Consider the following 15,023-nt stretch of genomic DNA (forward strand, 5'->3'; position numbering starts at 1 on the left):
TGACCTGCCACGAAGAAGGAAGTTCATAAATTTATCAAGTATTAATTGTTTTTTGTCTTTTCCTGAATTCTACCAAGAGTATTGGCTAAGATCTTTAGTCAGACAAATTGAGACTAAATTCCAAATTCCAACTTGGCCATTTACTGATAGAATAGCTAGTGTTAGTCTTTCTGTCTCTTTCTCATACATAATGCAGTTCTATAAATAGCTCTGTGTAGTGATTAATTTTTTGGACTTTGGAGTAAGAAAGACCAGCTTTTGAATCCTAGAACTGCCAATTACTGACTATATGATCTTGAGAAACATATCTAATTACCCTGAACCTTAGTTTCCTTATGTACAAAATGGGCATAATAATAGTACCCAACTAAAAGAATAATGGTGAGGTAAAATCAGATCATGCATATAAAGCATTTAATATAGTTAATAATGTAGTATATAATTAATATATTTTAGTTATTACTGTAATGATTATATAAGTAAAATGCTTATATATTGATATGTTTCATTACATAAGTATAAAGGTATTTATAGTTTTGAATGTGATTTGAAAGAATCTATTCAGCAATAGACTTTGTGGTCAAAATATATATATAAAGATATATATATGTATATATATATATGAAAATATCTTAAGAAAAATATGTGTGGACCAATATATGACACATTCCCAGTATATAGTACTGTCATATTTTAGAAGTGAATAGACAGAATGTATGTAATAAAAATTATGGTTGTTATAATATTAGCAATCATTTCTTGAGCACTTACATAATTCTCACAATTAAATGAGATAGGAACTATTATTTTCTTTTTCTTTCTTTTTTAAAAAATCCTCACCCAAAGATATTTTTTTCATTTATTTTCAGATAGAGTGGGAGGGAGAGAGGAAGAGAGAGAAACACTGATGTGAGAGACACATTGATTGGTCACTTCCCACATGACCCCGACCAAGGCTGGGGACCAAACCCAAACTGAGGTATATGCCCTTGACAAGAATCGAACCCGAGACTCTTTGGTCCGAGGGCCAATACTCTAACTGCTGAGCCAAACCAGCCAGGGTGGTACTATTATTTTCCACATTTCCTTGGTTGAAGTAACAGAGTTTCTGAGATGAGAAACTTATTTAAGGTTATTTAGTGAATAAATAATAGAGTCAAAATCACAGATTTGTCTGAATCCAGAGCCTGTGTGCATTCTTAAGCTAATATGCTTTACAACAAATAGACATCATGAAGAAAGCTAAGAAACAGTATTAATTAGTGGTCTGGATATGGGTAACAGTCTCTACATTTTAGCTGATGCAATGAAAGGATCAGTAAAGAAAAGCAGTTTCCTATTATTCTGACTTAAAGAATGACAATAAATAGGCTTAAATATAGGCTAACTTTATGTTTGAAGAAATTCAAATGAGTGCCAGAGGCTCAAAAGTCACTCCCAATTTTTTTATTTCACAATTTTGTTTCATTAAACTTCCACCAGTATGCCTTGGGTTTGGTACTACACTGCTTAAGGAACTCTGTCTGTCTTTGTGATTGGTAAATATCAATTTAACTTGAAGAACTGGGTTTTCTTTATCCCATAATCCAGAAATATTACTAATTTTTTTCTTTCACAATCCCCTCAATAGCATTATTTTCTACTCGTGGAAACTCCAACTATGAGAATGATAAAGAAATAAAGGGCTCCTCAATAAAATTATGGTGATTATGTACACACCAAATTTTTCTTCCTTTATGGCCAGGGTGGGAAACCTTTTTTCTGCCAAGGGCCATTTAGATATTTATAACATCATTCGAGAGCCATACAAAATTATCAACTTAAAAATCTAATATTTGGTCAGGCTAATTTGATGAGGTGTGCGATGTTAGCTGGTATTGATTTCACAGGCCGTTCCCTACCCCTGAACTGCTGCCCAGTGCAATGCAGAGAAGCTCCAGCTTTCAACAACAGACAGAGGAGAGTCTTTTGATTTTTATTTAAATAAAGGATCGGTGAGATCTTTTTTTGTTTTGTTTTGTTAATCTTCCCCTGAGGATATTTTTCCATTAATTTTTAGATAGAATGGAAGGGAGGAAGAGGGAGAGAGAGAGGGGGAGAAACATTGATGTGAGAGAGACACATCGATTGGTTGCCTCTCCACACGACCCCGACCAGGGCCAGGGATGAAACCTGCAACTGTTGGGTCTGGGGGCCGACACTCTAACAGCTGAGCCAAACTGGCCAAGTCGGACCTGTGAGCTCTTGACACTTGTTCAAATACGGTTGGACAAAATTAAAAGCAATGGCAAATGATAAATGATATTTAGAAAAGCATTTTAAAAATTTTACCTGGAATCCTTCTTTGAGTCCATTGCAAATTCAAGTTCCACCATTAGCTACTTGAGGTGGATTTGCAGTGATACTTTGGTAAGCATTGTCATCAGTATTTTTGTAAGATAATTTTTGATTTTAGCCCAACTATCAAATGTGACCATCCCAACCAATGATCCCATTTCAATAATTTGAATCAAGTAGAGTTCTGCTGCTTGATTCATTAGAAAGAGACAGTCTTCCTATAAGAAAAAGATATATGAACAATTTCTGAGTCTCCTCAAATCTTGACCTATTGGTGAAAGAAAGTTGTTTATGGGCCAGAGATCATGATAATAATTGACTACTATATTTTGGAATTGAATTCCTTCATTTTATTAAAATTAAATAATATTAAAGAAAATTAAAAAACCGGGCATGTTCTACTTGGAAAAGCCTTAAAAACTATACCTTTTTATTTAACCATTTTATATTCAGGAATTTCTACTAAGGAAATATTTTATTTTTATGTTGCTTTTTCTTTTTATTTATTAATTAATTTTTGTTACAGATGTTTCTCTTTTTCCCCCCACTGATTCTCCCCTCCCCCTCCCTCCCTGCCCTGTCCCCAGTTTGTTGTCCATGTTCACTGTTCATGTATACATGCATATAAGTTCTGTGGTTTATCTCCCCCCCACCACCCCCTCTTCTGGGGATTGTCAGTCTGTACCCCACCTCCACGTCTCAGGGACTACCCCATTCCTCAGACTGTTATGTTCATTATATTCCACAAATAAGTGAGATCATATGATACTTTTCTTTCTCTGTTTGGCTTGTTTCACTTAGGATGATACTTTCCAGGTCCCTCCATTTTGTCTCAAAGGGTAAGAGGTCTTTCTTTCTTACAGCTGCGTAGTACTCCATTGTGTATATGTACCACTGCTTTTTTATCCATTCGTCTACTGATGGATACTTGGGCTGTTTCCAGATCTTAGCTATTGTAAATAGTGCTGCTACAAACATGGGGGTACATATATTCTTTCTGGTTGGTGTTTCAGGCTTCTTAGGGTATATTCCTAGAAGTGGGATCACTGGGTCAAATGGAAGTTCAATTTTTAATTTTTTGAGGTAACACCATACTGTTTTCCATAGTGGCTGCACCAGTTTGCATTCCCACCAGCAGTGTACTAGAGTCCCCTTTTCTCCACAGCCTCGCCAACACTTGTTGCTTGATGTTTTGTTGATGGCGGCCATTCTGACAGGTGTGAGGTGATACCTCATTGTTGTTTTAATTTGCATCTCTCTGATGATTAGTGATGATGAGCATTTCTTCATATGTTTCTTAGCCATTTGTATGTCCTGTTTGGAGAGATGTCTATTTAGTTCCTCTGCCCATTTTTTTTTTTTTTATCCTCACCCGAGGACATTTTTTTCCATTTTTTTGTTCAGATAGAGCGGGAGGGAGAGAGAGGAAGAGAGAGAGAGAGAGAGAGAAACATCGACGTGAAGGGACACATCAAGTGGCTGCCACCCACACGACCAACCAGGGCCGGGGACAAACTGCAACCGAGGTACGCGCCCTTAGTGGGAACCGAACCCTGGTCTCTCTATACCGCAGGCCGACCCTTTAACCGCTGAGCCAAACCGGCCAGGGCCCTCTGTCCATTTTTTAATTGGATTCTTTGTCTTCCTTTTGTGGAGTTGTATGAGCACTCTCTATATATGGGAAATTAACCCCTTATCTGATTTATCATTGGCAATTATGTTCTCCCATACAGTGGGTAGCCTTTCCGTTTTGATGATTGTATCTTTCGCTGTGCAGAAGCTTTTGAGTTTGATGTAGTCCCATGTGTTCATTTTCTCCTTTGTTTCTTTTGCCTTAGGTGATGAATCAGGGAAAATTCTGCTGCATATAATGTCTGAAATTTTGTTGCCTACAGTTTCTTCTAGGATTTTTATGGATTCATGAGTCACATTTAAGTCTTTTATCCATTTTGAGTTTATTCTTGTGTAAGGTGTAAGTTGATGGTCTAGTTTCATTTTTCTGCATATAGCTGTCCAATTTTCCCAGCACCATTTATTAAAGAGGCTGTCCTTACTCCACTGTATGCTCTTGCCACCTTTGTCAAATATTAATTGAGCATATTGCCGTGGGTCCATTTCTGGGTTCTCTGTTCTGTTCCACTGGTCTATATGCCTGTTCTTGTGCCAGTACCAGGCTGTTTTGATTACGGTGGCTTTGTAGTATAACCTGAAATCTGGTAATGTGATTCCTCCAACTTTGCTCTTTCTTTTCAAGATTGCTGTGGCTATTAGAGGTTTTTTTTGGCTCCATATGAACTTTTGAAGTATTTGTTCTAGTTCTGTGAAGTTTGCCATTGGTATTTTGATGGGGATTGCATTGAATCTATAGATTGCTTCGGGTAATATGGACATTTTAATAATGTTAATTCTCCCAATTCATGAACAGGGTATGTGCTTCCACTTTTTTATGTCTTCCACTATTTCTTTTTTCAATGACCTGTAGTTTTCTGCGAATAGGTCCTTTATTTCTTTGGTTAAGTTTATTCCTAGGTATCTTAAATTTTTTGCTGCAATGGTAAATGGGATTGTTTTCTTAGTTTCTCTTTCTGTGAGTTCATCCTTGGTGTATAAGAATGCCATCGATTTCTTGACATTAATTTTGTATCCTGCTACTTTTCCAAATTCATTTATTAAGTCTAGTAAATTTTTGATGGAGTCTTTGGGGTTTTCTATGTATAGTGTCATGTCATCTGCAAATAATGACAGTTTCACTTCCTCCTTTCCAATTTGGGTCCCTTTTATTTTTTCTTCCTGTCTGATTGCTGTGGCTAAGACTTCCAGTACTATGTTAAATAAGAGTGGCGAAAGTGGGCATCCTTGCCTTGTTCCTGTTCTTAAGGGAAATGCTTTTAGTTTTTGCTCATTGAGTATGATGTTGGCTGTAGGTCTTTCATATATGACCTTTATTATGTCTAGATATGATCCCTCTATTCCCACATTGATGAGCGTTTTTATGAGTAATTGATGTTGGATTTTGTCGAAGGCTTTATTGGCATCTATTGATATGATCATGTGGTTTTTATTCTTCATTTTATTTATGTGGTGTATCACATTTATTGATTTGCGAATATTGTACCAGCCTTGCATCCCTGGGATGAATCCCACTTGGTCATGGTAGATAATTTTTTTGGTGTATTGCTGGAGCCGATTTGCTAGTATTTTGTTCAGGATTTTGGCGTCTATGTTCATCAGGGATATTGGCCTGTAGTTTTCTTTCTTTGTAGTGTCTTTTTCTGGTTTTGGGATTAGAATTATGCTGGCTTCATAAAACGAGTTTGGAAGTCTTCCTTGTTCTTGAATTTTTTGAAATAGTTTGAGGAGAATTGGTGTTGGTTCTTCTTTGAATGTTTGGTAAAACTCCCCCGTGAAGCCATCCAGGCCTGGGCTTTTGTTTGCTGGGAGAGTCTTGATTACATCTTCAATTTCTTCTGTTGATATTGGTCTGTTCAAGTTTTCTATTTCTTCTTGGTCCAGTTTTGGGAGACTGTGTTTCTAGAAATTGGTCCATTTCGCTTAGATTGTCTAATTTGTTGCCATATAATTGTTCATAGTAGTTGTTAATGATCTTTTGTATTTCTGTGGTGTCAGTTGTTACTTCTCCTCTTTCATTTCTGATTTTGTGTATTTGGGTTCTCTCTCTTTGTTTCTTGGTGAGTCTAGCTAAGGGTCCATCAATCTTGTTTATCTTTTGGAAAAACCAGCTCTTTGTTTCATTGATTCTTTGAATTGTTTTTTTGGTCTCTATGTTGTTTATTTCTGCTCTGATCTTTACTATTTTCTTCCTTCTACTTGCTCTGGGGTTTTCTTTTTGTTTGCTCTCTAGTTCTTTAAGTTGTGAGGTTAGATAGTCTATTAGAGATTTTTCTTGTTTTTTGAGGTAGGCCTGTAGTGCTATGAACTTCCCTCTCAGAAATGCTTTTGCTGCATCCCATAGATTTTGTGTTGTTGTGTCTTCATTTTCATTGGTTTCCATGAAGTCTTTGATTTCTTCCTTGATCTCCTCAGTGACCCATTCGTTGTTTAATAACATGCTATTTAGCTTCCATGTGTTCAATTGTCTTTGTATGTTCTTCTTGCTATTGATTTCTAGTTTCATGCCATTGTGATCTGAGAAGATGCTTGATATGATTTCAATCTTCTTGAACTTGTAGAAACTTAGTTTGTGCCCTAACATGTGGTCTATCTTTGAGAATGTCCCATGTGCACTTGAGAAGAATGTGAATTCTGTAGTTTTGGGGTGTAATTCTCTGTAGATATCTATTAAATCCATTTGGTCTAGTGCTTCATTTAGAATCTCTGTTTCCTTGCTAATTTTTTGTCTAGAGGATCTATCCAGTGATGTGAGCGGGGTGTTGAAGTCCCCTGCTATGATTGTATTGCTATCGATTTCTGCTTTGAAGTCCTTCAGAAGATTTTTAATATATTTTGGTGCTCCTATATTGGGTGCATATATGTTTATCAAGGTTATATCTTCCTGTTGGATAGATCCTTTCAATATTATGTAGTGGCCTTCTTTGTCTCTAGTTATGGTCTTCATTTTGAAGTCTATTTTATCAGATATGAGTATTGCTACCCCAGCTTTTTTTCCTTTCCGTTTGCTTGGAAGATTTTTTCCCATCCCTTCACTTTCAATCTATGTGAGTCTTCTCTTGTGAGGTGGGTCTCTTGTAAACAACATAAAGATGAGTCATGCTTTCTTATCCAATCAGCTACTCTGTGTCTTTTTACGGGAGCATTCAATCCATTTACATTTAAGGTGATTATTGATATGTTCTTATTTATTGCCATTTTTGTTTAGTGTGGTTCTATTTTTCTTCCCATTTCTCCTGCTAATTACAGCAGTCCTTTTACCATTTCTTGCAGTGCTGGTTTGGTGCTAATGTATTCCCTTAGCCTTTTTTATTTTTTTTGTCTGGGAAGCTCTTTATTTGACCTTCCATTTTGAATGATAGCCTTGCTGGGTAGAGTAGTCTGGAATCAGATCCTTGTTTTTCATGACCTTGATTACTTCATGCCATTCCCGTCTGGCCTATAGTGTTTCTTGTGAGAAGTCAGCTAGAGCCTTATGGGGTTTCTTTTGTAGGTAACATGTTGCGTATCTCTTGCGGCTTTTAGGATTCTCTCTTTGTCTTTAATTTTTGGCAGTTTGATTACTATGTGTCTTGGTGTGGGCCTGTTTGGGTTCTTCTTACTTGGGGCTCTCTGTGCTTCTTGAACTTGAATGCCTTCTTCCTTCACCAAATTAGGAAAGTTTTCTGTCACTATTTCTTGAAATATATTCTCTAACCCTTGCTCATTTTCTTCTTCTTCGGGGACTCCTATGATGTGAATATTATTACGTTTCCAGTTTTCCCACAGTTCTCTTAAGCTATCTTCCTGTTTTTTAATAGTTTTTTCCTTTTGGTTTTCTGATTGTTTCATTTTTTCTACCCTGTCTTCTAATTCACTGATCCGGTCCTCAGCTTCTTCTACTCTGCTTTTTAGACCTTCCAATGTCTTTTTCATTTCTGATATGTCGTTTTTAATTTCCAACTGGTTGATTTTCAACATTTCTATGTCTTTACTCATGGTGCTCATGTCCTTACACATGCTGTTGAGCTTCGTCAAGATCATGGCTCTGAATTCTAGTTCCGTTAACTTGCTTAACTGCACCTCATTTATCTCATTTTCGTTAGAGGTCTCTTGTTCTTTCATTTAGCTCTTGTTTCTGTTTTTCACCATTTTGGCTATCACAGTAGGCTTTGGAGTCTGCCAAATTTTCCCTGTGGATGTTGGTGTTCTGCTGTTTGTGGCTCCCTCTCCTGGGTTTGGATGAGGCAGGGAGGACCCACTTTAACCACCACTGTCAAGTCTTAACTTTCCTCTAGCTTTTTAATATTTGCCTGGAGGCTATTAGTAGAGGTCACCTGAAGAACCTTGGTTTCTGAGTTGCCTGAAAAACTCCCTCAGGTGTTCAGTGTAAGAGGATTTCCTGAGGGTAGGGCAGCTGCTGGTTGTTAATGGGCTTCAATTAGCATTTCAATGGCCACCAGGTGGGGTTGAATCTCTGAGGGAGTGGCCGCCACCTTTCCCCAGGGCCCTGGGAAGGAGTAAGAGGACCACAGTCCTGTGTGGCTGCACTCAGCAAAAGCTCTTAGCACCCTTCAAATCCCGAGTGTCCCCATACAGTTCCAGTCCAGTCTACCTTCCCTCTGCCGGAGCCCAAGGTGAGTCCTGCTGCCAATTTGGCCTCTGTCCAGACTCTGCGTCGTGGAGCCGCCTGGGACTTTTAACCTGAGGGCACTGCTCCCAGCTAAGGGCGGCAGAGTCTGTGGCACCAGCCAAGGGTGTAGCACTCAGCAGGTTCGTAGGACTTAGCTGCGGTCGTAGGCGGTAGCAGCTTCCCACCCAGCCCCCTGGTCCCAGCCGAGTTCGCTGGATCCAGCCCAGGCTGCTGTGGACCGTGGGCTCCCGGCCCCCTCTCGCGTCCTCGCAAGCCTACCAGGATTAAGTCAGTGTCCCTGGTTATGTGGTCCTCCAGGCTGCCTTTCAGTTGCTCCTTCCCGACGGTTGGTCTTTATTTTTGTTGTAATTCCAGTTTGGTCCTGGGAGATGGTCTGTGTAGCTCCATTTACTCCGCCGCCATTTTTTCTTCTCCTCTACTAAGGAAATATTTTAAAAACGCATGCAAAAATGTTCATTGCAACATAATTTTTAGTAATAATTTGAAAATCTCAAAAGTTTTCAATAACAGGGAGTTATTTGACTAAATTATGATATGTGCATATGATACAACCATTAAAATTGTGTCATGGAATCATTTTTTTCATGGGGAGTGTTTAAGCGATAGTAACTAAATAATTCATATTATAAAGCATTGTATAACATGTAGTCACATTTTTGAGGAGGAAAAATAAATACACGAACAGAAAAAACTGGAATGACATGCTCAGTGGTGTAATTATGGATAATTTTTTTCTTTTTGTTCAGTAATATTATTTCTAATTTGCTAGAATTAAAATTAAAAGTAAACATTATCCATAACTCAATAACCTTAATTTAACAATTACTTTTATTTAAATATATTTTAGTACTTGTCCATATAAACTACTATGCTAACATTTATTAGAATAATAAATGTATTTTAATTTTAAATATAATTTAAGATTAAATTATATTTCTATTAGCTTAAATACTTAACTTAAAATAGCTAACAAATAAATGTCTTACTGAAGCCATGCTTCCAGATTTATCGAGCACCAAACAGACTACTTGGTTCTTGGCCTTGAGCAAAGAAAATGTAGGATGAGGTGGTGGATTTGTCCCTGTCATGGGAGCCACATTCTGAAAATCATAAGATTCCCTGATTATATCCCATGTGCTTCTGTGACTGCCCATTTTATTTTGTGGGGTTGGAGCTTCTGTACTGTGTGTTCCTGTTGCAGTAAATTCAGTCACCTGGAAAAAATCAATTAAAAGATGATATCATGATAACTAGTGAGGCATTACTTTTCTTTCCCACTGTGCAGTTTGCTGCCATATACATACTCCATGAACTTTATCTCCTGAAAATTAAAAATAATTTTATAATCTAACATTCTGACATCCATTTTGCATACTTAAGTGGTGTGGAAACAAGGTGAAACCATTGCTATGCACTGGAAAGCGTTTTGGTCATTCTTTTGAGTATGGGTAGATTATAGCAGCGTGGATGGTGGTGGCTGGCCCAACTGCTTAAGTTAACGTCTTACTTTCCTTTCTAGGCTCTTGGGGGACTAGAGCCTTGAATTAAATTTAATGGAAAAGAGACAGGGTTTGCAGTAATTTCTAGCTGCACCCTAAAAGTATGGTAAAAAATGGCCTTTAATTGCCTAAGTATTTTTGTTGTTGTTGTTGTTAATCCTCACCAGAGGATATTTTTCCATTGATTTGAGAGAGAGACAGTGATGTGAGAGAGACACATTGATTGGTTGCCTCCTGCATTGGCCTTGACCAGGAATCAAACCCGAGACCCTTTGAGGACTGAAGCTTTAACTGCCGAGCCACATTGGCCAGGGCTGCCTAAATATTTTCTAGTTGATCGAGAAACTTGAGAACAGATACTCTAACAGTGGGGATTGTTATTGGCTCTGGTGGATGCTGACACAAATCAAATAATACTCCTATAAAAGTAATAAAAATGTAGAAAAAATGAGGAAATATGGTTGTTTCTTTCAGTTGCAAATGGTGAGTTTTATCTAGTAATTCTACTAAATGTCTCACTACTATAGAATCTGTGAAAATCCTACAAGTTTAAAAAACATTACAACTTAGGAAAATGCTCCCATAAACTAGTACAGCATTCAGGAAGGAATTCATTGAACAGTAAGCTTCAGCTCCTAAGAAATTCTTTTATAAGTGTCATTTCATTTTTTAAAATGTCCTCCCAATACTAAGTCTTCAAATGTAAGCTCATACTTAGAACTAACTTATTACATGTGGATACCTTTTCTTTAAGTTTCCAGAGTTTGTTTTCCTGTTGATATAGTTCCAATTTACATTTTCTAGCAAAGGTGATATTAGAAGTGGGTGTGTGGAATACAGTTTTCAATCAGAATAGTGATTGCTACTCAAGTCCGTCTGATATAAAATGCCTATCAAGTCTGGTTTCTTTTTCCTCTACCACTGTGACTGCCTTTATTCAGGGCCTTCATGTCTCTTATCTGCTTATTGCCACGGCCTTCAAGTGGGTCCCCCTACTTCCACTGTTTTCCCACTCCATTTTGTCATTCACAGTTAGTAGGATTATCTTCCTGAAAGAATTCAGCTGATTACATTCCCAGTCTGAAGCTGACAAATAAAAATCTGATCCCTTAGTTCCATTTTTAATTTTTTGAAGAAACACCATTATGTTTTCCATAGTAATCCGCAAGGATCTTCAAGTCAACTGAAGAAAATAAAATTTCACAGACAATTCCTGCCCAGTGTGAGAGAAGCTCACGCATATTCCTTTGGGAATACTCTCAAGGATATCTAAACCCAAATGGAGGGAGAGAAAAGACACATTTAAACTGAGTCTTGAAGGCTGCACAATATTGTTTGGATAAGGGAGGTGGTGCCGGGAGAAGTTGTGTGGGATGAGGTCAGAGTAAGGAGCGTTCTGGGTTGAGAGCCCAGTCCACCTGAGACTCTAAGCAGCTCAGTAGAGGTAAAGCAAGCAACACAAAGGAGATGGGGAGAGGCATTTTTCTATCACAGCTCTTTCCTCTACTAATTGTGAATGAGATTATATATAATTATATTATTTATATAATTATATTATAATATAATTATATATATAATCTCGGCAGCTTATTTACTATTATACTGATTTCTACTGTTCTTCAATACTCTTTAAATACTCCAGTGTTTGCTATTTTTATTTAAATGTCTCATCGATTCATAAATAAGACCTGCCTAAATCTACCCAGAATTATATTTCTTAAAAAATCAATTTGCTTACTTATCCTTTTAAGAAGTACTTTTTTTCTTTAAGCTCAAGGTTAAATGAAAATTAAAATATCTTTAACATGAAGCTCTAGTAGTTCAGTTGATTTTAATGGAACAGATTCACCTTGAAGAGTTAGGAATCAAATGGAATAAAAGTTTGAGTAGGAACCTGAACCTCTATTCTTAGATATCTTTTTTGTTTTATCCTCACCTGAGGACATTTTTCCATATTTTATTCAGATAGAGTGGGAGGGAGAGAGAGAGAGAGAGAGAGAGAAGGATCGACATGAAAGGGACCCATTGAGTGGTTGCCACCCACACGACCCAACCAGGGCTGGGGACAAACTGCAACCAAGGCATGTGCCCCTAGCGGGAACCGAACCCCAGGCCGATGCTCTAACCGCTGAGCCAAACCGGCCAGGGCCATTCTTAAATATCTTAAGGTGTAGGCTACAGCTTTTTTCTTTCTCCTCTGACAGTAACAATTTAGTACAAACTCCATGAATATTAAAATGATTGCCAATTCCTGATTGATCTTGATTCCAAGGTGGAATCCCCAGTAGTTGGATATATACTTAAATGGGATATGTTGGATATTGCAATTAACTGTATGAGCATTCAGCCATTAAAATTGCCTTTCTTTGCCTAGTATAAAAAAGTAAAAAGTCATAGGTCAAAATTTTAAGAACAGATTTGTTCAATTGTTGCTTCAATAGTGTTTTTGCTTGAAATATAGAATGGCTGTTCCACATCGTACTCATCAAAAACTCCCCATTGGAGATGGGCCCACTCATGGACAAATACTCTGCCTATGAGAGAATATTTGCACTTACCAATTTATATTTACAATGTTTTAATTCAGTTTTCTTAAGTTTTAAGGCTCCCTGCCCCTTATTCCTAACCTAATTGAGTCAAGGAACTCTAGAAATTGACAACTTTCATTAAGCTAAAAAAGCTAAAATGGGTTAGTATCAATAAATGACTAATATCTTTATACACACATTGAAAAGAAATATAATTAAGTTGAACATAACCAGTATATTTCCAAACAAAGTTATTAATTAGTACCTATTTTTCTCTTTTTAAAATCTTTAAAAATACCTTTATTCACAGTGTTAAATTTGTTTCCAGTGGAAATAAAAATAAAAGTATAAAATAGATCTCCTTACCCTGAGATCCATAGATATGCAAATTATTATTCAATAAAAAGTTTGGAGTAAAATGTATGTATTATCTTTTTTTCTCCACATTGTTCATATTGAAGTGTATAAGGATCATCTCCATATTTTAAGTAAGGATTAGCAACTATGACATCTGCCTAAAATGCAGAACAAACAAACCAAAGCGGATCTCAAGAGCAATATAAATAAAGAATTCTTCATCTGAAGTGAGAGAAGTAATATATCTAATTTAATATCTAAAACAGTGATTAGTAACTGCTAAGGAAGTATGAATATTAATTTTTAAAAAGCACAGGAAGAAGAAAGCAACAGTTTAGGAAGTAGGTAAAATACCTTACCTGGTCATATGATTCTTGTTTTGACATTAAGTACTCTGATTTTGACTTCCACGTCACTGGAATTAAAATGCTTACATTCCTGATATAAATTCTTCCTTTGGTTGCATGAAACAGGTAAGTAGAAGCTTCAGTTACCATTTCCTGACAAATTTTAAGATATCTTGTGGCAACAATTTCACAATGAAATGAGTATAAAAGTGTATGTACATATAAGATGTAGCAAATCCGAGCTCCCTTTCCCCAAATATTTTGGCAAAGACTAATGGAAAAATATGTTGAATTTTACCCTATCTCTCTAGTCTGTGAGCATCTCATTTTCAAATATTCAAAAATCAACTCTATTTTTTCCCTTATACAGACCTGCATTCAGCATTATGGTGTGGAGAGGGCGGTGAGGCTGAGGCGTGAGCTGGAAAGGTGACTAAGACTGGGAGCCTGTTGGCAAATTGCCTATTTAATCCAACGAAGGTACTTATAATCGGATTGGGAGTTTAAAGTTTCATAGATTTTATACTGTTATTTGAAAAAATTTTTTTTCTAGATTTATTTTGAGTTATATTCTCATATGGAGTGTGTTCATAAAAGGCAAAGTTTTACCAAGTAGTAATGGAAATAAAAATATATACGTCTCATTGGTTTCAAGTCCCAGTTTTGGCATTTATTGTATTAGGACCATATAAATCACCTCTCATTTATACAACAAGGGTAATAATCTCTGTTCTTGATCAACTCATAGGGCTTTTGAGAGGATCAAAGAAGAGTATATATTATGTGCTATATATACAAAGTTTTAAAAAATTATACTACTAACAAAAGGAGGAAGTCAATTTAAACATATGTAATATTTCTTTAAGATCAAATACAAAAGAGTTTTGAGTGTTTCATAGTTGAAAAAGTATGAACAACTGAAAAAATGTATAAGATACTTAACCTCTAGGGCTTACGTGTTAGTTATTTAAACATTATAATAGTAACTTAATATAGATTTTGAAAATAATACTACACTAGCTCAAAGGTCTTTCTGTTTGTTAAATGAGTTGAAAAAACTATTAGTATTTTGGTCTTTTAAATAATTAATTAGGGAATGACTATTACTGTTAATATATGATTAAATCATACTTTAAGCAGATAATAATCTTGACAGTTGAGATACATACTATGTAAATGATATATATTGTCAAAGCAATTTTGGAGAGTTATAACTCTATGTGAGTATGGGTATGTGACTAGACAGCCAACATGAGTTTAAAAATACTTATTGAAATAAAAATAAGAGGATAATAAAATTTATTTTCTAACCTTTGTGTTTTGAATGAGTTTTTCATCTTCTGGTACACTGGAGTTAATTGCAATGACTATGCCATCATATCCATTATTATTCAAATTTACCATGGAAGTTTTCACTCCAGGCAAGAGGTGTAAAACTAGGAACAGAATAACAGTCAGACTGAGCACCATTTTTGCTCATGTTACAATAAACTTTTTGAAATGTAAGGGGAGAATTCATGTGTCTGCTTAACTTTGGAATTTATATCTAGATTAAAATATTTGCACTGACATAACAAATTATTAACATATTTTGATGAACTTCCTTATGCTTATTCTAAAGATTTAGCTGTTATGTAGCAATGAGTATTATGAATCATACTTTCTAAGACAAAGAAGATGTTAAATATCATTG

At 36.2% G+C, this 15,023-nt stretch overlaps 1 protein-coding gene across 1 annotated transcript in view; it reads right to left on the bottom strand.

The window, feature by feature from the left end:
- LOC118626730 (calcium-activated chloride channel regulator 1-like) overlaps positions 1-14,800 on the bottom strand; it is a 57,002-nt gene extending 42,202 nt beyond the window's left edge. The window contains 8 exon segments of the mRNA XM_036256774.1: positions 2,332-2,429; positions 2,432-2,555; positions 9,586-9,813; positions 12,532-12,632; positions 12,993-13,053; positions 13,055-13,141; positions 13,343-13,483; positions 14,642-14,800. Of these exon segments, the coding sequence (XP_036112667.1) occupies positions 2,332-2,429; positions 2,432-2,555; positions 9,586-9,813; positions 12,532-12,632; positions 12,993-13,053; positions 13,055-13,141; positions 13,343-13,483; positions 14,642-14,800 (999 nt within the window).
- Between the last annotated feature and the right edge of the window lie 223 nt (positions 14,801-15,023).

Source organism: Molossus molossus, unplaced genomic scaffold (assembly GCF_014108415.1).
Source record: "Molossus molossus isolate mMolMol1 unplaced genomic scaffold, mMolMol1.p scaffold_m16_p_12, whole genome shotgun sequence".
NCBI lineage: Eukaryota > Metazoa > Chordata > Mammalia > Chiroptera > Molossidae > Molossus > Molossus molossus.